Raw genomic sequence first — 23,394 nt, forward strand, 5'->3', positions numbered from 1 at the left:
TTTAACCCCCCCGGGTTTTTAACCCCGTTTTTTTTTGGGGGGCCCCTTTTTTAAAATTTTTTGGGGGGGAATTTTCCATTTTCCTTTAAAGGAAAAAAGGGGAAAGGGTTGGGGGGCCCCCCCAAAAATTTTTTTAAAAGGGAAAGGGGCCCCCCCCCTTTTGTTATTTTTGGGGGCCTTTTTTTTTTCCCCCCAATTCCCCAAAACAGGGGGTTTTGGGGTTTTTGGGGGGGGGGTTTTGACCCCCCCAAAAAAACCCTTTTTGGGGGGTTTAAAAAAAAATTTTCCCCCCCCGGGGGGAAAAAGGGGGGGTTTTTTTTGGGGAAAATTCCCTTTTTTTCCCTTTAAATTTTTTTTTTTTTCCATTTTTCCCGGGGGTTAAACCCAAAATTTTTACCTTTTTTGGGGGGGGGTTTTTGGGCCATTTTTTTTTAAACCCTTATGGGGGGAAAAAAATTGTTTTTTTTTTTTTTTGGGGGGCCTCCAAAAATTTCCCCCCCAAATTTTTTTTTTTTTTAAAAAAAGGGGAAAAATTTTAAAGGGGGGGGTTTTAAAAAATTTTTTTTAAAAAAAATTTTTTTTTGGGGGGGGGTTTTTGGGGCGGGGGGGAAAAGGGGGGGGAAAAAGGGGTTTTTTAAAAACCCCATTTTTGGGGGGTTAAAAAAAAATTTTTCCCCCCTTGGCCCTTTTTTTTTTTTCCCCAAAACCTTTTTTTTCCCCCCTTTTAAAACCCGGGGAAAAAAAAAAAACCCGGGGGATTTTGGGGGTTTCCGGAAAGGGGGTTTTTTTTTGGGGGTTTTTTTTTAAAAAAAAAAAAGGGCCGGAAAAAAAAAGGGGGGGGGGGGTTTTTTTCCCCTTTTTCCCCGGGGGGATTTTTTTCCCCTTTTTTTGGGGGGGAAATTTCGGGGGCAATTTTAATTTTCCCCCCTTTTTTGGGGGGGGTTTTTTTTTTTTTTTTTAAAAAAAAAATTGTTTTTTTTTTTCCTTTCCTTTTTAGGGGGGGGAAAAACCCCGGTTTTTTTTTTTAAAGGGGGCCCCTTTTTTTTTTTTGGGGTTTTTTTTTTCCCTTTGGGGGGGTTTTTTTTTTTGGGGCCCCCGGGGGGTTTTGGGGTTTTTTTTTAAAAAAAAGGGGGGGGGGTTTTTAACCCCCTTTTTTTTTTTGGGGGGGTTTAAATTTCCTTTTTTTTTTTTTTTCCCCTTGGGGGTTTAAGGGGGGAAATTTCCAAAATTGGGGTTTTTATTTTTTTTTTTTTTAAAAAAAACCCCCGGGGGGGCCCGGGGGGGGTTTTTTTTTTTTTTTTTGGGATTTTTTTTTTTAAAAAAATTTTGGGGTTTTTGGGGGGTTTTGGGGGGAAAAAATTTTTTTGGGGGAAATTTTTTTTTTTTTTTTTTTTTTTGGGGGGGGGCCCGGGGGGACCCGGGGGGGAAAAAAAAAAACCCCCATTAAGGGGAAAAGGGTTTTTTTCCCCAAAACCGGAATGGGGTTTTTTTTTTTTTTCCCTTTTTTTTTTAAAAAAAGGGGGGAAAAAAGGGGGGGGGGGGGGGGAAAATTTTTTTAAAAAATTTTTTCCCAAAAAAAAAACCAACATCTTGAGGTTTAGACTTCGGGGGTTTTTTTTTTTAAAAATTTTTTTGGGGGTTTTTTTTGGGGGTTTGGGGAAATTTTAAAAAGGCCGGGGGGAAAAAAAATTTTAAAGGGGGGGGGGCCCCTTTTTGGGGGGGCCCCCAAAGGGCCCCAAAAAAAAATTTAACCCAATTGTTGAAATTGATCATCTTGTCTCTACATTGTGGCATCATTCTTGGTGAGGGTAAGATGCTACTCAAGGTCAGGGTCATACCGGCCTGGGATACATGCTCAAGAGAGCTCTCTATGTCTCTTCTTCATGTAGTCCTAGGAGGAGAATGCGTCTCAGGTCATTCACACCAGCATGGACAATGCCTGAGTCATATTTGTACTTGCCTTTGGAGTGACTTTTGAGTGCTTGTGTTATGTGGCCGGATCCTAGTGCTCCAACAGGCAGCTCACCGAAGTGACCTTTCCTTGCTCAGCCTGGTGAGGAGCGTGGACGCCAGTGTGCCTGGCGATACAGAATCTCCTATTACTGAATTGTATCAGGTGTGTTGTTTAGCCTTAAGGGCTGTGACTGTTCGGCGTGACTGGCTTTGTGAGCTGGTGTGTTGCCGCGTGTTTGTTTTGTTTTAGGGTAGTTGTTGCTTGGGTGTCTGCTTTGGAGGTCTCTGCTGCTTAGGCAGATTTTTATTTAGAGCCTCTGAGTATGTTTTTGTGTGTTTATGTGTTTGGTTTGCTGTCATTGGTAGGTCTATGTGAGACTGGAATTGTAGTGAGTGTGGTTTCCTTCTCCTCTTGACTGGTTTCGCCAGTACTGAATTGAGAGCTTAGCCTCAGTATGGCTATGGTTGCATCTCTCACATGTGTTGGAATTTGTTGGGAGGAGGAGAGGGTTGTCTGTGTGCATGAGGGAGTTGTAACATTGCCTCAAGATTCCCCAGATTCACCAGCTGGACTGGAGGAATTGACAACTGATCTTTGGACATGCTAGTATAGTATTGGGAATTCCTTTATAATTGAAAAAAAAGGCCAATGGGGAACAAGGTACTCAAGGAGTTTGTGAGGGTGTAGTGCTTTTAATTTTAGTGCTGACTTATACAATTGCTTTAGTGAGCAAGTGCCAGGTAACTTAAATGCAATGTGTTACAGGTAACTTAAATGCAAAAACGACAAACAGTAACTTTCTTTCAAGTGAAACAAGGAAATAAGTACAGTAAGCAATGCAGATATCACTAGGGATCCACAGAAGAGCTGAAAAGCGTTTAGGTGGAATTAGCGTTTCAGGAAATAACAAGCAAACAAACAACAAGCATACAAAGAAAGCTAGATTCAGCAGGCCTGGATCTAGTCTATGCTACAGCAAACAAGGTGTACCAATTTCAGTAAGAAACTGTTCAAATATGCAGGCACTATAAGCCTTTAACCAGAAATTCCCAGCTCAGAAGGGCAGAGTCCAGCCTCTCCTCCCACAACAGTGCAGACCACGAACCCTTCTAATGTAAAATAACTGGCCTGAAGCCCAAGTGCTTAAACCAGAATTAATTCACTTTTAGAATAACAGACACTGAGCCCTCAATCAGCAGTTCCCAACTTAGAAGGATGTAAGCTACCTGTTCTGCCACTACAGTGCAGACCACAAACCTTCTTAATGTAAAACAATTGGCCTGAAGCCCAAGTGCTTAAACCAGAATTAATTCACTTTTAGAATAACAGACACTGAGCCCTCAATCAGTAGTTCCCAACTTAGAAGGATGTAAGCTACCTGTCCTGCCACCACAGTGCAGGCCACAAACATCACTTGATTTTACATACATCACCTGATTTTACATACTGAGGCAGTCCTCACTACACATCACCTGATTTTACATAGTGAGGCAGTCCTCACAACACATCACGTGATTTTACATACTGAGGCAGTCGTCACTACACACTGCCTGACTTCACGTACTGAGGCAGTCCTCACTACACATCACCTGATTTTACATAATGAGGAAGTCACCACTACACATCACCTGACTTTACATACTGAGGCAGTACTCACTACATATCACCTGATTTTACATACTGAGGCAGTCCTCACAACACACTGTCTGCCTATACATACAGAGGCAGTTCTCACTAAACACTGCCTGACTTCATGTACTGAGGCAGCCAGCACTACACATCCCTGATTTTTACATACAGAGGCAGTCCTCACTAAACATCACCTGATTTTTACATACTGAGGAAGTCCCCACTACACATCACCTGACTTTACACACTGAGTTAGTCCTCACTACACATCACCTGATTTTACATAGTGAGGCAGTCCACACTACACACTGCCAAACTTTACATACAGAGGCAGTCCTCACTGCCTGACTTTATATTCAGAGCCAGTCCTCATTCTAGATCACCTGACTTTACATACTGAGACAGTCCTCAATCCACATCACCTGATTTTACATACTGAGGCAGTCCTGACTTCACATCACCTGACTCTACATACTGAGGCAGTCCTGACTACACACTGCCTGACATTACATACGGAGGCAGTCCTCAATACACATTGCCTGATTTTACATACTGAGGCAGTCCTCAATACACACTGCCTGACTTTACATACTGAGGTAGTATTCACTACACACCGCCTGACTTCACATACTGAGGCAGTCCTCACTATACGCCCCTGATTTTACATACAGAGGCAGTCCTCACCACACATCACCTGATTTTACATACTGAGGCAGTCCTCACTGCTCATCACCTGATTTTAAACACTGAGGCAGTCCTCACTACACATATTGATTTTACATACAGAGGCAGTCCTCACTACACATCATCTGATGTTACATACTGAGGCAGTCCTGACTGCTCATCACCTGATTTTACATACAGAGGCAGTCCTCACTGCATATCACCTGATTTTACATACTGAGGCAGTTCTCACTACACACTGCACATACTGAGGCAATCCTCACTACACACTGCACATACTGAGGCAGTCCCCACTACACATCACCTGATATTACATACTGAGGAAGTCCTCACTCCACATCACCTAATTTTACATACTGAGACAATCCTCACTACACACTGCCTGACTTAACATACTGAAGCAGTCCTCACTACACAACACCTGACTTTACATACTGAGGCAGTCCTCACCACACATCACCTGACTTCACGTACTGAGGCAGTCCTCACTACATATCACTTGACTTCATGTACTGATGCAGTCCTCACTTTACAACACCTAACTTTACTATACAGAGGCAGTCCTCACCACACATCACCTGACTTCACGTACTGAGGCAGTTCTCACTACATATCACCTGACTTCATGTACTGATGCAGTCCTCACTTCACAACACCTAACTTTACTATACAGAGACAGTCCTCACCACACATCACCTGACTTCAAGTACTGAGGCAGTTCTCACTACATACCACCTGACTTCACGTACTGAGGCAGTCCTCACTACATATCACTTGACTTCATGTACTGATGCAGTCCTCACTTCACAACACCTAACTTTACTATACAGAGGCAGTCCTCACTACACAACACCTGACTTTACATAGTGAGGCAGTCCTCACTACAGATCACCTGACTTCATGTACTGAAGCAGTCCTCACCTCACAACACCTAACTTTACTATACAGAGGCAGTTCCCACTACACATCACCTGATTTTACATACAGAGGCAGTTCTCACTCCACATCACCTAATTTTACATACCGAGACAGTCCTTACTACACACTGCCTGACTTAACATACTGAAGCAGTCCTCACTACACAACACCTGACTTTACATAGTGAGGCAGTCCTCACCACATATCACCTGACTTCACGTACTGAGGCAGTCCTCACTACATATCACTTAATGTATTGATGCAGTCCTCACTTCACAACACCTAACTTTACTATACAGAGGCAGTCCTCACCACACATCACCTGGCTTCACGTACTGAGGCAGTTCTCACTACATATCACCTGACTTCATGCACTGCTGCAGTCCTCACTTCACAACACCTAACTTTACTATACAGAGGCAGTCCTCACCACACATCACCTAACTTCACGTACTGAGGCAATTCTTACTACATACCACCTGACTTCACGTACTGAGGCAGTCCTCACTACATATCACTTGACTTAATGTATTGATGCAGTCCTCACTTCACAACACCTAACTTTACTATACAGAGGCAGTCCTCAGTCCACAGCACCTGACTTTACATACTGTGGCAGATGTGCTTATTTTTCTTTTTGTGCATTTAAACTGTGTTGCGTATGGGAGGTGTGGTAAGGGATTACATTCAATAAACCACACTATAAAAAAAAATTATAGTTATTGGTTTGCTTTGTGCAGTTCTGGTCAATGTGTGGGGAGAGACAATGGGTTCTGAACATTTTATGTTTTTAGCACAGTTCCAGTAGCTGATCCAGACGGCTGTCCTGTTCCAAGGATTACAGAACAAAGTAGAGCAGCAGAAAGTATAGTTGTGTACACTTACCATAAATGTAGATGTTCGAGTGTAGTCACTGTTGCAGTCATTACATTTGGGTAATCTGCTGGCAGGTTGTCCTCAGTCAGCCTGAATAACAAAGTCTGGGGTCCTGCATTGGTTGCTGTCTCCTCTTCCATGATGTCAGGTCGTCAGGGGTATAAAACATGCAGCCGATGCCAGTTTATTCAGTTTTTCTTGCCCCAGATGTCAGGTTCCCCCCAAATGGGGAGCAAATATATATATATATATATATATATATATATATATATATATATATATATATATAAATAAACAGTAACTATATAAATGCACTTTTAGAAACATAAACTTTACCTTCAACTAAAAGCAAATACACCACAAAGGCTTTTGAGTATAGTGAAGGAAAGAAAAGACAAAAAAAGGGGGATGGCGGGTGGGTAACCCAGACTGCAACAGTGAATACACTCGAACATCTACATTTATGGTAAGTGTACACAACTGTACTATGTTCTTCGTGTTTCACTGTTGCAGTCATTACATTTGGGTAGAATCCCAAAGCTATGGATGGGAGGATGGAACTAAACAGCATTAGGAGTGGCTATAAGGCCCTGCAGGACTGCAGTGGCAAATCCTGCCCTGGATTTGGAGAAGAGAGGTAAATGATAATGCTTTGTGAAGGTATGAACAGAGCTCCAAGTAGCAGCTTCTAGAATGTCTTTGGATGGGACCCCTCTGAGAAAAGCTGCTGAAGTAGAGGCAGCCCTGGTGGAATGTGATCTGATCCCCTTGGGCACAGGTTTACCATGGTGCAAATAGCAGAAACGAATGCAGTGGCTTATCCATTTAACAGGCTAATGAGGTGGATTCCCTCAGAAACACCTTATATACACCCATTTTAGGAAAAGGGCTTGAGGTAGGAACAAGAACTGCCCCCAATACAGTGGGTAATGTTAGGAACAGTTTTATTTATACATATTCTTCTGATTCTAAAGTAATGGAAGAAATTTTCACTAGCTACTGGCCGGTTCTTGCCCTACATGAAGAATTTAAGGACTCCTTACCCCCTAGACCTAATTTTGTAAGAAAAAGGGGTGTGAATTTTAAAGAAATTTTCAAAAAGAAACAAATAACAAAAGAAAGGTGAAACAACTCAAAATAGGGACGCACAAATGTGGTGCCTGTAGTCAATGCCATGCTATATGGAATAAGGAATCTTTATACATTCCATCAAGATATTTTAGAGTCCACCCAATAGGTTTTTATACCTGTGGTTCTAAAGGAGTGGTGTATCTGGGCTTCTGCACCACATGTAAAAGTTTCTATGTGGGAAAGACAGAAAGGGAGCTCAGAAAACGGATATATGAGCATTTTTATGACATGGCAAAAAGAAAAGAGACTAATGCTTTTTACAAGCATTCATTGAGTTGTCCTGACATTAATATAAAATTTTTAGTTTTGGAACAGGTTCCATCTGATCCCAGGGGTGGGGATTGGGAATCTACTCTTGAGTATCACAAACTCCTATGGCAGTTAAGGTTGGATGCGGGAAGGTCCCCCGGGCTCAATGGGACCATTAGCATTAAATCTGTATTAAAATTAAGAAGAGCAAGGTTATAATTAAGACTCAAATTAATTTTTTTACATATCCAGTTTTAACTATTGATCTCAATATTAATAACAATTTTAAGGCATGGTATTTATTTATTTACTTACATGTCTGATAAATTATTTTTGTATTTTTCCACATATATAGATAAATCTGTAATGGATTTTCATGGAGCCCATTGTTATGAATATTTTACAAGAATATTTTACTATATAAGAGTTCTATGCAATATATTTAATTATTTTCTCTATCTAGGAGCTCATCATTATTTTTAAAGGATTTTTTATATATGTTTTGACAAACCATAGTTTTTATTGTAAATAATATAGTATATTTATGGTTTTTAACAAGATATTCACAATGTATGAACAGTTTACTATTGATCAATTTCCAGCTAGTAGAGTTTTTTTATATTCATGTTTAGTTTTAATGGATATGATATATATTTTTAAAATGTAAGTTTGCCTTTTAGTGATTAATTGACAACAGATGTTTTCAATTTAATGTAATGGCTGGCTAGCTATTTAAGCTGCTGTATGAGTTAGAAAGGCATCACTTGAAAAAGCTCAGAATTATCGGAGCGAAAGCGCTTGTGTTTGCAAGTCTGGTCGTGTTTTGCTTAATAAAGAGCTTTTATTTACATTCATCTTTCTCAGCTGCTCTGTTTCCTGGCCCTGGATTTTCGTTTTTTGGTTTGTTCTCACTACCAGTTTTTGACATTTGGGTAGAATCCCAAAGCTATGGATGGGAGGATGGAACTAAACAGCATTAGGAGTGGCTATAAGGCCCTGCAGGACTGCAGTGGCAAATCCTGCCCTGGATTTGGAGAAGAGAGGTAAATGATAATGCTTTGTGAAGGTATGAACAGAGCTCCAAGTAGCAGCTTCTAGAATGTCTTTGGATGGGACCCCTCTGAGAAAAGCTGCTGAAGTCGAGGCAGCCCTGATGGAATGTGATCTGATCCCCCTGGGTACAGGTTTACCATGGTGCAAATAGCAGAAACGAATGCAGTGGCTTATCCATTTAAAAATAGTCTGCTTTGATATAGCCTTCCCCTTTGACCCTGCAGCAAATGCTACCAGTAGGTGCTCAGACTTTCTTAGAGATTTGGTCCTATTTAAGTAGAATCTTAGTTGTCTGTGTACATCCAAGGAATGCAGAATCCGCTCCCCCTTGTTCTGCGGATTTGGGTAAAATGTTGGCAGGTGAATGATCTGGTTAAGAGCCACACTGGATACCACCTTAGGCATAAAAGAAGGATTGATCCCGAGGGACACCCTGTCCGGGTAAAATATAATAAAAGGCTCCACTGCCAAGAGAGCCTGTAGTTCTGAAACCCTTCTTGCTGAAGTGACTGCCAAAAGAAAAGCTGTTTTCCAAGATAGAAATTTTATACCCGCAGTAGCTGCTGGTTCAAAATGAGTCAGGGTGAGTTTTTCCAGCACAAAATTGAGGTCCCATGCAGGAGTTGGTGCTCTTCTGGGAGGCCTTAAATTTTTGGCCCCACTAAAATACTGTTTGAGCAGTGAATGAGAAAAGAGGGGAGGCTCAGTGTTGCAATGAGCCAAGATGGCAGAGGCATGGATTTTTATTGAAGAAAAAGATAGGCCCTTATCAAGCATCTCAGTCAAATATTGTAAAATCTGAGGAATATTGGGCTTTGCTGTGTCTATTCCTTCTGCTTGGTTCCAATTCCAAGCACATAATCTCTTCCATTTATCAGCATAAGATTTTCTAGTACTAGGCCTTCTGGCTTCCAAAATGACATCCATCACAGATTTACTGAGAGGTGTTGTTTGAATAATTCATTGATTAGCCATGCTGCAAGATTCAGAGTTTGGCGCTGAGTATGCAGAATTTGATAGTTCTGCTGAGACAGTAGATGAGGTATTTGAGGCAAGTACCATGGAGGAAGGTGAAACATATTCCTTAGAAGTGGGTACCATTGCTGGTGAGGCCAGTCTGGGGCAATTAGGATCACTTTTGTTTTTTCCTGTCTGACTTTTAGTAAGACTTTGGAGAGTAGAGGCAGAGGGGGAAAGGCATAGACTGATAGGTTTTTCCAGCTGAAGGATAGAGCATCTACTTTCCATGCTTTTTTGTGATGAGTTCTTGTGCAGAATTTGTCCAACTGATAATTTTGGAGAGAGGCAAATAGATCTATGTCTGGGCTCTCCCATTTCTGTGTTAACATGGTGAATATTTGTGGATCCAGTTTCCATTTGTGCGGATCCATAAGATTTCTGCTTAGGTCGTCTGCCAGAGTATGTTGCTTTTCTGGCAGAAATTGAGCTTGAAGATGTATTTGGTAAGTCAAGGCTGTGTTCCACAAGGCCATGGCTAGTCTGCAAAGGGGGCAGGAATGTGTACCCCCCTGCTTGTTTATGTACCACATAACTGTGGTGTTGTCCATCTTTATCAGTAGTTGTCCTGGATGAAGTAAGTCCTTGTAGGCTGTCAGAGCATTCTGTACAGCTAGCATCTCTTTCTGGTTGATATGCAGATGCATTTGGTTTGGGCTCCATTTGCCCTGAATGCATCTCCCTGCCTGCCAGGTGGGCCCCCCAAGCATAGTCTGATGTGTCTGTAGTTAGGGTTTGAGTGGCAGGTGGTAGAGTGAATGACAGTTCCTTGTTTTGGTGACATGTCTCTGCCCACCAAAGAAACTTATGTTGTAGGCAGGGAATGAGAGGAATCATTGTTTCCAGGCTGTGACAATGTTGACTCCATAAACTTTTTAGGTACTATTGAAGTTTCCTCATATGCAGTCTCGCATATGGAATTAGTAGAATGCAGGATGCCATGAACCCCAAAGCCTGCAGAATTTGTCTTGCAGATAACTGGGTTTTTGTTGCCATTTGTTTGAAGTATGTTGTCAGTTGCCTTTGTTTGTCTGGCATGAGGTAAGCCATCTGGGCAGTTGTATTCAAGCTTGCACCCAGGAATGTAATTATTTGAGAGGGTACCAGTTGTGATTTCTTTTCATTTATGGTGTACCCTAGGCATGCTAGAAGCCTTTTTACAAATGCCAGATGTTGAAGAAGAGTGTCCTTGTCCTTTGCTTGAATGAGATAATCGTCCAGATAGGGATAAATTTGAATGCTTCTTTGTCTGCAGAATGCAATTACTGGTGCCAGGCACTTTGTAAAGACCCTGGGCGCAGTAGATAAGCCAAAGGGCAGTGCAGAGAACTGGTAATGCAAAAAACCTGCTTTGAAGCAGAGGTATCTTCTGCATGATTCCCTTATTGGGATATGCAGGTATGCCTCTTTTAAGTCTAGAGTTACTAACCAAGCATTCCTGCCTAGCACAGGCAGTAGCTGTTGTAAAGTCAGCATTCTGAATTTTGGAATGCCCAGGAACGTGTTCAGAATATACAAGTCCAGAAGTGGATGCCATTAACTGTCTTTTCTGGGTACCAGGAAAATTCCTGAATAAAAACCTTGTCCTTTTTCCTTTTCTGGTACCGGTTGAATAGCCCCCATATCCATAAGGGACATGACTTGTTTCTGGGCCTCTGCCCACTGGTTTTGTGGCAGATCTGGCTATCCGTTTGGAATTGGCAAAGTATGGAAATGAAATCTGTACCCCTGGGATACTATGTTTAATACCCACTTGTCCTGGATAATTAATTGCCACTTCTGAGCATGAAGTGCTAGTTTTCCCCCCAAGGGGGCTGCCAAAAGATAAGTGCTTGGTGATGGTAGAGGAAAGTCTTTGAGACTGCTTACTGTAGGATTCTGCTTTGTTTCCTCTAGATTTGGAGTTGGAGGCACCCCATTGCTTTGATCTGTAAGAACCCTGTGATTGGTATCTGGTGCCTTTTGAGTACCTGGATTTGCCCTGAGTGGCTCTGTTGGACACAGGAAAGGACCAATTTTTAGTAGGCCAGTGCCTACTGAACCTGGGTGACTGCACTTGCAAGAAATCTTTTACAGTTTGCTTAGATTTAGCATTTTCTTTAAAATCTCTTCTGCCTTATTACCAAACAGAGTATCATGCTCCAAAGGGGCAGCCAAAAATTCAGCTTTAACATGATCAGGCAGATTTTGCTCCTTGAGCCAGGCATGCCTTCTAATAACATGATCCAGTAACGGCGGCCCTACAAGAGGCCTTCAAGGAATCAAAACCACATTGCAAAGTATGCTTTCCAACCTGTTCTGCTGAGTGCAATAATTCCTGTAACTCTTTATTTTCCACACAATCAGAAATCAACATCATTTTCTGTTTCAGTAAGCCCATAACATGCTGCTGATATTTAAGCATATGAAACTGGCAGTTTAAATACCTGATTGCCAAGGTTGCAGACATATAAACCTTCTTACGCCATCTATTCAGTGCCCTGGAATCTCTATCAGAAGAGGTAGGATTATTGGCTGTACAGGCCTTTACACCCTTGGGACCCTGAGAAATAGTCTCAGGATCAGCAGCAGGATGTTTGAAAAGAAAGTTATGGGAGTCAGGAACCCTGTAATATCTGTCTGGCTTACTAGGAGCTGTAGGCAGGTAACAGGAGCCATGCTTGATTCTGAGAACACATCATCAACAATGTCTAATACAGGAGGTATTGCCAAAGACCCATGCTGAGGAAGAAGAAGGAAATCCCTAAGCCTCTTTTTTTGATTCAGAGAAGTCCTGACTCTCCCAGTGAAAATGTTCCCTTAAAGTATGCAAAGTCTCTCCAAAAGAGTAATCCTCAGGAAGAGATGCAGATGGGTTGGACTCCTCTGCATAAGAATCCTCATAGGGTGGAATAGAAAATTCCTAATTAGAAGAAATGGTAACCTGATCTGAAGATTCATAGTCAGTACCTTGCCTAGGCCTCTTAGCAGGGGGAGGGGGGCTGGGAACCCCTGATCAAGGTAATTAAATCCTCAGCCATTTTGATCATCTGTTTTTTAGGCATAGGGGCCTGAGCACGTGGCTCATGTGTCGGCTGTTTAGATATAGAAGTTGTTTTAGACCTTGTTTTTGTTGCTGGCGTCAGTTAAATATAAAAATGTTGAGGCCTGAAAACACCCTCAGAAGCCAGTGCCTGCTCAGCAGCTCCGGACACATCCAAAGGAAGAGACATCCGCCAGTTCACCACTCTGAGGATCTTGCAGCATAACAGACTCGGTATAGGCCTGCGACTCAAAAGTAGCGGGTATCAGGGGCTGCGAAAGCGCCTCACTGAGTATCGGCGAACCAGCGACTGGCTTAGGAGAAGCTTCATCATTGGTTTTGGACCTTGATGGTCTGTCTTTGTCTTTTTCTTTGCGTTTTTTATGAACTCTTGTAGTTGGATTGCTAACCGACGACATTTCAGGATAATTAAATCTTGAACCAAAATATTTAGAAGCAAAAATATACCGACGGTTAATAGTGCATTGGTTAAATCTAGCACAAAACCGACAGCAAGGCACATTGTGATCAGGGCCTAGGCAAGGAATACAGTACAAATGAAAATCCTTATGAGGTATTTGCTTCCCACAAGTAATGCAATTATTAACTTTTACTAACATCGGTAAGGAGCAAGAAAAAGTTTCCCCAACAGGGTACTTAGCTTTAGTTTGAAGACTTTGGTTCTGAAACTCGAATAAGAAAATTTCAGGAGTCGGCCGACCAGCACTTGTGAACTGCTTCTGCTTCGGGCACCGTGTGGCAAGAAAGACTGAATAAAATGGCGTCAGCTGCATGTTTTATACCCCTGATGTCATGGAAGAGGAGACAGCAACCGAAGCAGGACCCAAGACTTTGTTATTCAGGCTGACTGAGGGCAACCTGCCAGCAGATTACCCAAATGTAATGACTGCAACAGTGAAACACGAAGTATGGAGAAAATCGATGTCTGTGCAGTAACAGAAACCTGGTTCAAGGCTCCTGAGAGCACCCCAGTACTACCAGGTTATAACTCATACCATGCGTTTTGGCCCCAAAACTCGGACCGAAGCACAAAAGGAGGGGGAGTATCTATATTCATCAAAGATACCTACACCTCCAGGTTAATGGCACTGCATGAAGCATTGGAAACCATCCATGTGCAACTAACATCGGGCAAAACTGCCTTTCAGTTTATTGCCTGCTACAGAACACCCTCCCTATTACAGAAACCCCACTTGGCATTCCTGAGAACACTGGAGAATATGAAGATCTCTCCAAACACAATGTTATTGGGTGACTTCAACTACCAAAGCATTGACTGGGAAAACTGCTCAAGCCCAAACACCCTCGCCCAATGGTTCCTTGAATTTATAAACTAAAACGCAATGGAACAACTGGTCACCACTCCCACAAGAGGGAGCAACATACTGGACCTGGTCATCACCAACATGGGGACTCTATGTTCCACACCAGAGGTAAACCCCTCATTGGTAAGATCAGACCATAAACAAATTTCCCTGGACATCCATATCCCGTTCCCACCCCCAGCCAAGGAAATCACTGTAAAGAATTTCTCAAAAGCCAACTTTGCACTTCTCAAGACTGAGGTGGAATCCTTCAAAGCCCCTGGGCCAGAGCATAATACAACCCAATCCGAAGAATCCTTTACAAATGCATTCTATGAGCACCTGCAGGAATGCATGGATCGTGCTATCCCAAATAAAACCAAGACTCACTCCTACAAAACAGAAGACCGGTCTGGTGGACCCCGGCCATAAATAAGCTATACAACAGATGGAGGAAGCTACTATATGACAGAGCAAAATCCCAAAAAGGGAAGGCATCTCTGATCAGTATTAGCAACTTCGATCCCTCATAAAATCATCAAAGGCCAGCTTCTAAAGAAAAATTGCCCTAGACACTAAAGATAATCACAAGGCCTTCTTTAGTTATGTCAGGAACATGGGAGGAAACTCCCAGTTATGCTCTGAATTGTTGCATAATGGTACAAAATATACTGAACCTACAGACATAGGCAACATCCTGGCAGACAGATTCAGCGCAAACTTCTCCCCCCTTCCCCCCAAAAGAGCAAATGCCTATCCCAACTGAATGTAACCTCCCTGATGTCACAGATGCACAGGTGAAAGCTGCCCTCTCCAAAGCAAAAAATACAGCATCTATGGGACTGGACGGTGTCCCAAGCTGTGTCTTACACGAGCTCCAAGAAGAACTGAACCCTCACATTAAGTCACTGTTCAAACTTAGCCATACTACAGGATATGTACCCAAAGAATGGTGTACAGCTACAGTGGTCTCACTCCACAAAGGTGGTGCCACAATGGACCCCGGAAACTATCGCCCCATAAGCCTGACTAGTCTGGTCTGTAAAGCTATGGAGCGTATTATCATGGAACTCATAAACAAAGACATTGGGAGCCTCTAGACAATGGACCCTACCCAATTCGGCTTTGTTAAGGGCAGATCTTGCCTCTTAAACCTAGTTGATTTCTTTGAAACAGTTACCAAAGCCATAGATGAGGGCAAGGTAGTCCACACAGCCTACCTGGACCTCGCAAAAGCCTTTAACACAATACCCCACTCGGGCATCATAAATAAGATTACCAGCTTAAATATCAACCCCTATATCACAAGATGGGTTGCAAACTGGCTCAGAGAAAGAATTCACATGGTCAGAATCGCAGGTGCCATGTCCGAATCCAAACCAGTTACAAGTGGCGTCCCACAGGGCTCAGTTCTGGGACCTCTCTTGTTCGGTATACACTTCTCTGAGGTTCAGGCTAACACGGGGGGATTATGGCTGACAAAGTTCGCAGATGACTGCAAACTGGGGGCCATAATCAAATCTCCTCAAGCTAAATGCTAAAAAGTGCATAGTCATCCCCTATGGGAAAAACAAGGTGCCCACAAATTACCACATAGGTGGTAATCCATTAAGTACGGAAGAAGTAATTAGAGATTTGGGGACCAACGTAGATAGTAATCTCTCCTTTGATAATCACGTTGCCAAAGTGGTTAGAAAGACCTTCTATATAGCCCACCTTATCACGAAAGGGTTTGCATCTAGATCAAGAGAGGTCATTGTGCCCCTCTACTCGTCACTCATCAGGCCCATAATTGAATATAATGCTCCTTTTGGGATGTACCTTACCCGACACCTGCAGCAACTGGAGAGTCCCCTAAAGTACCTCATCAAGAGGATCATGGGCTACAAACAGATGTCCTATGCAGCTTGACTAAAGAAACTCCAGTTGCTTACTGCCTACTCAGAGGCGATCTATGCCTGACGTACAAAGCCATGTCAAACCCAGAATTAATGGACATGTTCCACCTCAAAAAATCCAAGTCCCTTAGATCTACACGCTCCAGGGACCTAAACCTCAGCACAAAAATAAATAGGAAATGCTGGAGGGACAGATTAATTTCCCAGAGGCTCCCCTCACTCTGGAATAGAATCCCAATTCATGTTAGACATAGCCCCTCGCTGACCCTCTTCAAGAGAAATCTGGACGCGTGGATGGGAAATCGCAAATTCACCACTGGGATCTCTTCTGTGTCCCTGCTAGACAGAGGCACGGTAACCTAATCTTAAAAGGGTACCTTCTGTGACCTACTTTACAGAGGCACAGTAGGCTAATCTAATAGGGAGGCGGAAGCCAAATACACTCTGGCTAGGCTTATAAATGCCCTAGGGCAGATAGCCTAGTATCTACCTATGAACCTATGAACATCTACAGCCTACTTATATCTCTTTATTCACTCCCCTCCCCATAACTGATCCAGAAAGAGGAGGCAGACTGTGCGTCTCAAATCAATAATAATAATAATGGGTCTAGGGCTACCCATTCCAAGTACATAAACATGGACTGCAACTTAAATAGGGCATGCTGGAGGGACAGATTTATCTCCCAATCTTTGGAGCAGGCTACCAATTCATGTGAAACAGAGCACTTCTATTACACTGTTGAAGAGGAACCTGGATGACTGGTGGGGGCACCATAAATTCTTACTGGGGATAGTGCCCACAACCCTCCTGGACATAGGCAGTCATCACTAAATGCAATCTTGGGCACTGACTAGTACCACAGTATTACACTGGGTTGAAATGGCTAGGAATAAAATGACCTCTGTTTTGACAGCCTAGTAATCTCCATTGATCCTATGAATCAGGGTCATCAATCTCAAAACATTTATCACATTTTTATCCAAATCACTGAAACAAAACATAATGCCTTTCTTAAATGTGACAGATCCGTGACCCACACAGACCAGTTTCAGCCTAAGTCCAGGATCACTGTATGGTTAACTGACTTGCTCAGGGTAACACAGTCAGCAAACTGAGGCTTTATGGATGAAACTCAAGATGGCTGCAAGTTCTAGGCATACAAACCTTATTATTAAATGTCTGAACCAAACTGCCACACAACTATTGGAGATAAACATTTTAAGGTGAGATTTGTACCTCTAAAAAGTATCTCATTGTTTTAGGTTGCTGCCTATAAAGTGCATAAGAAACAATCTTTTCGAGGCCTTACTGCAGATCACTTTGTTTTTAATCAAATATCTTCTTCACAGGGAGGAACATACATTGTTAGTTTTGAGGAACACAAAAACTGCAAAAGTACTGCTGGTAGAATCAGCAACAGAACTGTACTATATGTCTGTCTGTGAGAAAAAATATATAATCATGGCAAATTTTGTCACACTTAACTAATGCAGAGCCTGAAAAAATAAATCATATGAAGACAGATGCAACTTCTAGAAAAATCACAATCAACTGAAGAAAATGGTAACGTTCTTAGAGAAGCCTAACATTACAGGACGGTACAAATTTGACATAAAAGAACACTATGCAGCATACTCATAGCAGATGTCTAACCTCTTTTAAAGATCAAATTACTAACAGAAAATTCTGTCTTTGAGCTGAGAGAAATAAGCTAAATGCAATACCAGATTAATTAATTGATCTAAAAACAAAATTAAATTATCAGTGAGCTCCACCTGCCTATTGTGTGTGTGTGTGTATGTGTATGTACACACACACACACACACACACATATATGTACACACATACACACACATTGTGTGTATATATATATATATATATATATATATATATATATATACATACACAAACACATATACATATATATATATATATATATATATATATATATATATATATATATATATATATATATATATATTTATTTTACATTTGCTTACTGGGATACTCCGACTGGACACATGTCCATTTTCAGAGGAGGCCCAGGGAGAAAAGCTCCACAGACAAACTTACATAGATTACACAGAAGTTAGCAAACAATTATAAAAACAAAGGGATTATATACAATGGGTTAGTAGTGTTCCCTAGTAGGGACTCACAATTCTCATGGACAGACAATTAAAAGTAAGAGACATCAGATTGGAAGCAGAGCTTGGTGATGTAGTTACAAGTTATGATAATTGCAGAATATGCTTTTAGTTTATAACTTAATCAGGGTTGCTACATGGGCATAGCCAATTCACTTTGAGATACTGTTTGAGGTTTTCTTTGAAGAGACTTTTGGAGGATTGTAGGGTTATATAGTTTGTTAACGAATTCCATGTTTTCCAATGAAGTTGGCAAACAGGGATTCACCAGCAGAGTTATTAGCTTTGTGGGTTTATATATATATATATATATATATATATATATATATATATATATATATATATATATATATATATATATATATATATATATATATATATATATATATATAGATAGCTAGCTATAGACAGATACATACAGATATTTGCATGCACAGGTATGCTCACTCTCACACTTTTTCATAAAACAGCATTGCAAATATATTGTGTGCGTGTGTGTGTAACAGACCACTTGTTAAAACAAATGGAGTTTTATCTGATGAAGTAACTATGATGCAGAGCTGGAATAAGACTTTTAGATATATATGCTGCATGCTGGTTGGGTGGATGAAAAGGTACTATGAAAAAAAATTTCTTTTCTCAACATGAAGAGTGACACAGATGGACAGCAGAATGAGATGAAGAGATATATGAGAAATATGGCAATATTAACATTGTTATGTGCAATGTAGCTTTCTGCACATAGTCAGAATGTATTAGATAACTACACAGTGTTATAGAATACAGGAAAAGCTAACAGAGAAAGAAAAAAGAAAAACATGCAAAATACAAAACCAAATAGTGCTACAATATAATGACAGGATTCTAATTACATTTGACAAGACATGACGGTTCTCATCTTTGTATGCATCATATATACATGTAACCATTAGAGAACACAGTGGAGTAAGACTCGGAGGAGGAGGAGACTGGTGGCAATACTACTAAAGGACAACGAACTTTAAAGATACTTGCCTATTACTAGAATGAACAGCTGCTTCATCTAACTTTGTAAATGGTTTACTTTCAATGTATTATCATCTGTTATTGTGTACTGTATTTTATAATTTGTTTAATGTAACAACAAAAAATAAAAACAAAGATTTGAAGAAAAAATGTGTTTGCAGTTCTGAGAAGGCAATAAGTGCGGCTTTTAATTTTATTTGTCTTTTTTGTTCCAAATAGAGTTATAAGCCTATGTTTATATATTTGTGCCTCTCTGGACTAGCAAAAATATTTATGCCTATAGCTGTATCTATCTATATCTGTATATATATATATATATATATATATATATATATATATATATATATATATGGATATAGCTATATGTATATTTTTTGTATCACAGCAAGAGGTCCCCTGGTTCGATTCTCGGCTGGGGTGCCGTCTGTGTGGAGTCTGCATGATTGTCACTGTTCTTGTGGGTTTCCTGACTGCATTTCAAAAATGGGAAGGAGTTGTCAATGGAGATATATATATATATGGCCACAGCTGTGATTGTGGGTGGTGTGTGTGTGTGTGTGTTAGTAGGGTGTATATATTGGTGCTATATATTGTCACTATATATATATATGACTGCATGTGCAAAAATGGGAAGGAGTTGTCAATGGAGATATATATATATATATATATATGTGTGTGTGTGTGTGTGTGTGTGTGTATATATATATATATATATATATATATATATGTGTGTGTATATATATATATATATATATATATATATATATATATATATGTGTGTGTGTGTATATATGTGTGTGTATATATATATATATATATATATATATATATATAGATATAGATCTATGTTGATCCATCGAAATTACGTTTCATCGAAACGTAAACCATTGAACTCACTTTTGAGAAAGTGCACTTTCTCGAAAATGCACTTTTGCGAAACACAAAATAACGAAAAATAAACCCCCCCCAAAAAAAAAACACTAAATCACATTTATGCAAGTTCCTGAGCTTAACGAAAATGTATCCATTTCGAGTGTTCTTAAACTTAAAGATGACTTCCACTTATAGTATAGGTTTTAGTGGATTTTCGTGGAAAGACAGAGTAGTCTTTTTAAACATTATACACATACACATATATAATTTGTATGTATAGGATGATGTGGTAAGTCTTTTATTATTGGCAACCTAATTATTTAGTTTAATTATTTATTGTCATTTGGTATACAATAAGTTAGGTTGGATTTATATGTGTGGCGTCTATAAGTGAGTTTAACATGCATTTACACATACATAATATTAATATAGTTGTATATTTTTAGTAGTATAAAGATGTGCAAAAATGTGATTTTAAAATCAATATTCATAGAAAGTTTAAAGTTATCAAGTTTAGTACTCGTGCTTGTTGATATTTAATAATGTTTTATTTTTTAATTTGATAATGTGACAATATTTTTATATAAAAAGGAAGTTGTCACCATCAATTTTTGTTATTCTGAGGAAGTCAATGGTGTACTGCTGACAAAAGCACTAAATAAATCTTGTAGAAGTCTTCATCCACGGAGTGTTTTTTGCGTTTTACAAGTTTAAAAGTTTTGTTTAGTTATTGGTATTACTATTATTATTATTATTTTTATTTGGACCAATAGGTAGCTGTATACAAAGCACACACAGATGGACATATTTTCCTCACATTACTTTGATTCAGAGATATGGGTAGGGAGATACACAAAGTTAAACAGCTTGACAAACAGAGAGGAAGACGGACAGACAGATACATGAATAGCTAGACAGGTTATTTGTTTTTATTTGTAAGGAGAAGGGGCTATCACCCAGCTCAAACTCCCTCCACCTAATATTTTTATAAGCTTCACAGTATAAGGTGGTTAAAGAAGGATGCCAACTTCCCTTACAAATGGAAGTAACAAAAAAAAGGTAGCCAAGTGACATGGGTCCTGTCAAACTAACTGCAAATGTGTGCTGTTGCTAGGAGCCCCTTGCTCCTCCAGTCTCCCAAAGTTGTCAGAATGATACGGCAGCTCTCAAAATACATTGTTGAAGATAAACTAAAGTGGTACAGTATTCTCCATTATGGCCAGGTTTTCTTTAAGTGCTGCACTTGGATCATTTGCTTTTTCCACTAACAACTGTATATTTTCTTTGACTTAAATCAATCTAAATACAGAAAACAATACCACTCAGTCACCAGTTCTCCAATACTGAGTAAACCAGACTCCACGATGGGATTAAAGTGAGACATCATTTTAATATCATTCTGAGCACTACACTCCCTGTTATTTTTTTTATACCTTCTGTAACAAGAAATAAATCCTTACCCATAAACAGAAAAATATGAATGACTGACAAACTGGTCTTCATCATTAATACAAAACATTGTAGCCGCCTGAAAGCACATTACAACATGAAGTTCAGCGGCCAATACTGCCCATCTGTCTTGCATACGAAGCATTTTTCATGAAGAAATGCTCTGTCAATCCAACTCACCTTGTGCAAATGCTTCTTGAACATCCCCACCTACTCCAGCCAGTGAGTCTTGGGGTACATGGGTAGGGGTTGAACCAGCTGACGTTGATCTGACAGGCATAGGAATTGGACGGCCAGAGCCATGACTGGGGGAAGAGCGAGGCGAACTTGTTGCTTGAGCCTGTAAAACATAAACTAAGTGATACTCTTCTTCTCATGATAACTTGTTTTTTATTTAAATTAAACTTTAGTGGTGGCTCACAGGATTCTTTGTTCCATAAAAAATGCAAGTTGTCCTATTACTGCAATTTAACATCAGTCAGTTGTTACTTCCAGATGTCAAATGCTGTTCTCCTACTGTTATTTTTTTATTCAAAATAATGCAGACAGACAGTACTACCCAGTAATAAAATGAAGAAACTTTACCCCAACCAGAAAAGATTTGGGGATTACTCAATATTTAAATAAGTAGGGAGAACCCAACTGATGACTTACCTAATTCAGTTTTTTTTTTTTTAAGTCTTAATATTCTGTGGCCACTGCATGTTTTAGCAAGTGAGGAGTCCTTTACCTTCTGCTAACTTAACCATTATTTCTAAAAGTACTGCATCCAGATCTAAGGATGTAATTTTTTTTCATTGCACTCAGCATATATCAGACAGATCATTGAGTGTAACACCCCTTGTAATTTTTTTGTCCTAGTTCATCATACACTGAGATACTTCCTTATGAGAGACATACTAGATCTCGGAAGGTTCTAAAGCATTTTCAGGTTAACAGTAAGAAAGCAAATCCATTAATGAGCAAGACCAGAAATAATGACTGTTTTATATGTGTTTCACCCTCCAAAAATGGCCTTGTTTGTAAACATACAACTAATGCTTCACTCTGAAAAATCATCTCAACAGACAAAAGGAAAGGCACCACATATAAACATGACATGAGTATTGCTTTTAGAATAAATATTTTTGCACAGTACATTTCTAACATTAATATCAATTATATTTAGATCTTGCAAGTGCATTTAACACCATCTCACAGTCAGCTATTGCAGATAAACTCTCCTGGCTAAATAGCAATACCTATGTAACTTATTAGATAGAAAACTGGCTCACAAATACAAACAAGGAAATTAGGGAGCACATCTATACCTCCTGCAAAAGACCTATCACTAGCAGTGTGCTGCAAGGTTCAGTTCTTGGGACATTCCTCTTTGGCATTAACTTCTCAGAGATCAAAGTTAATGGGGTTTGTGGCTGATCAAGTCTGCAGATGACTGCAAAGTCGGTGCCACTACAAACTCCCCAGAGAACATCAAGATCTTTAAAAGAGGGCTTGTCCCAAAGAAATAGGTGCTGTCAAAAACATAAACTAAAATGAAATGCCAAGAAATGCTTAATCATATCTTTCTCATATTGACAACGCACCCCTGAAAAGTGATCCCATAATTAGGGATTTGGCAACCTAGGATGTCAATGAACTGTCCTTTGATTACCACATAGCCACTGCTGTAAGGAAGTCCTTTTTCATTATTTCTTAAGGTACTGCATCCAGATCCAAGGATGTAAATTTTTTTCATTGCACTCAGCATTTATCAGACAGATCATTGAGTATAACACCCCTTGCAGTATGTATGTCTCCAAACACCTGTCACAACTGAAATGGCCACAACAATTTCTCACTGAAAAAAAAAAGGGCTTAAAACGTAAAAACTATACAGACCATCTCATACTTTTGTTCCTCTTCTCGGTATCATACAGGCTACTGAGAGGTGACCTCTGCTTTACATTCAGAGCGTCAACAGACTCTGTTTTGTCAGACCTATAACATATTTGCAAGTCCAGTGGTGTCATAAATACTTGCTCATTTGCAAAATAAATAGAACATGCTGGAGGGACAGATTATTGTATCAAAAAGAATACTTCTATGGAACCATTTTCCAGTCCACGTATTGCAAAGTATTTCTCTTAACTCTATTCAAATGTTCTTTTAATGAATGGAT

The 23,394-nt window shown here is 40.0% G+C and overlaps 1 protein-coding gene across 1 annotated transcript in view; it reads right to left on the bottom strand.

Moving 5' to 3' along the window:
- DTNB (dystrobrevin beta) overlaps window positions 1-23,394 on the bottom strand; it is a 2,387,431-nt gene that overhangs the window by 120,770 nt on the left and 2,243,267 nt on the right. The window contains exon 19 of the mRNA XM_044062883.1: window positions 21,414-21,573. Coding sequence (XP_043918818.1) covers window positions 21,414-21,573 — 160 coding nt within the window. The remainder of the gene's footprint in view (window positions 1-21,413; window positions 21,574-23,394) is intronic.

This window comes from Protopterus annectens, chromosome 2.part1, assembly GCF_019279795.1.
Source record: "Protopterus annectens isolate FY-2018-M chromosome 2.part1, PAN1.0, whole genome shotgun sequence".
Taxonomy (NCBI): Eukaryota; Metazoa; Chordata; order Ceratodontiformes; family Protopteridae; genus Protopterus; species Protopterus annectens.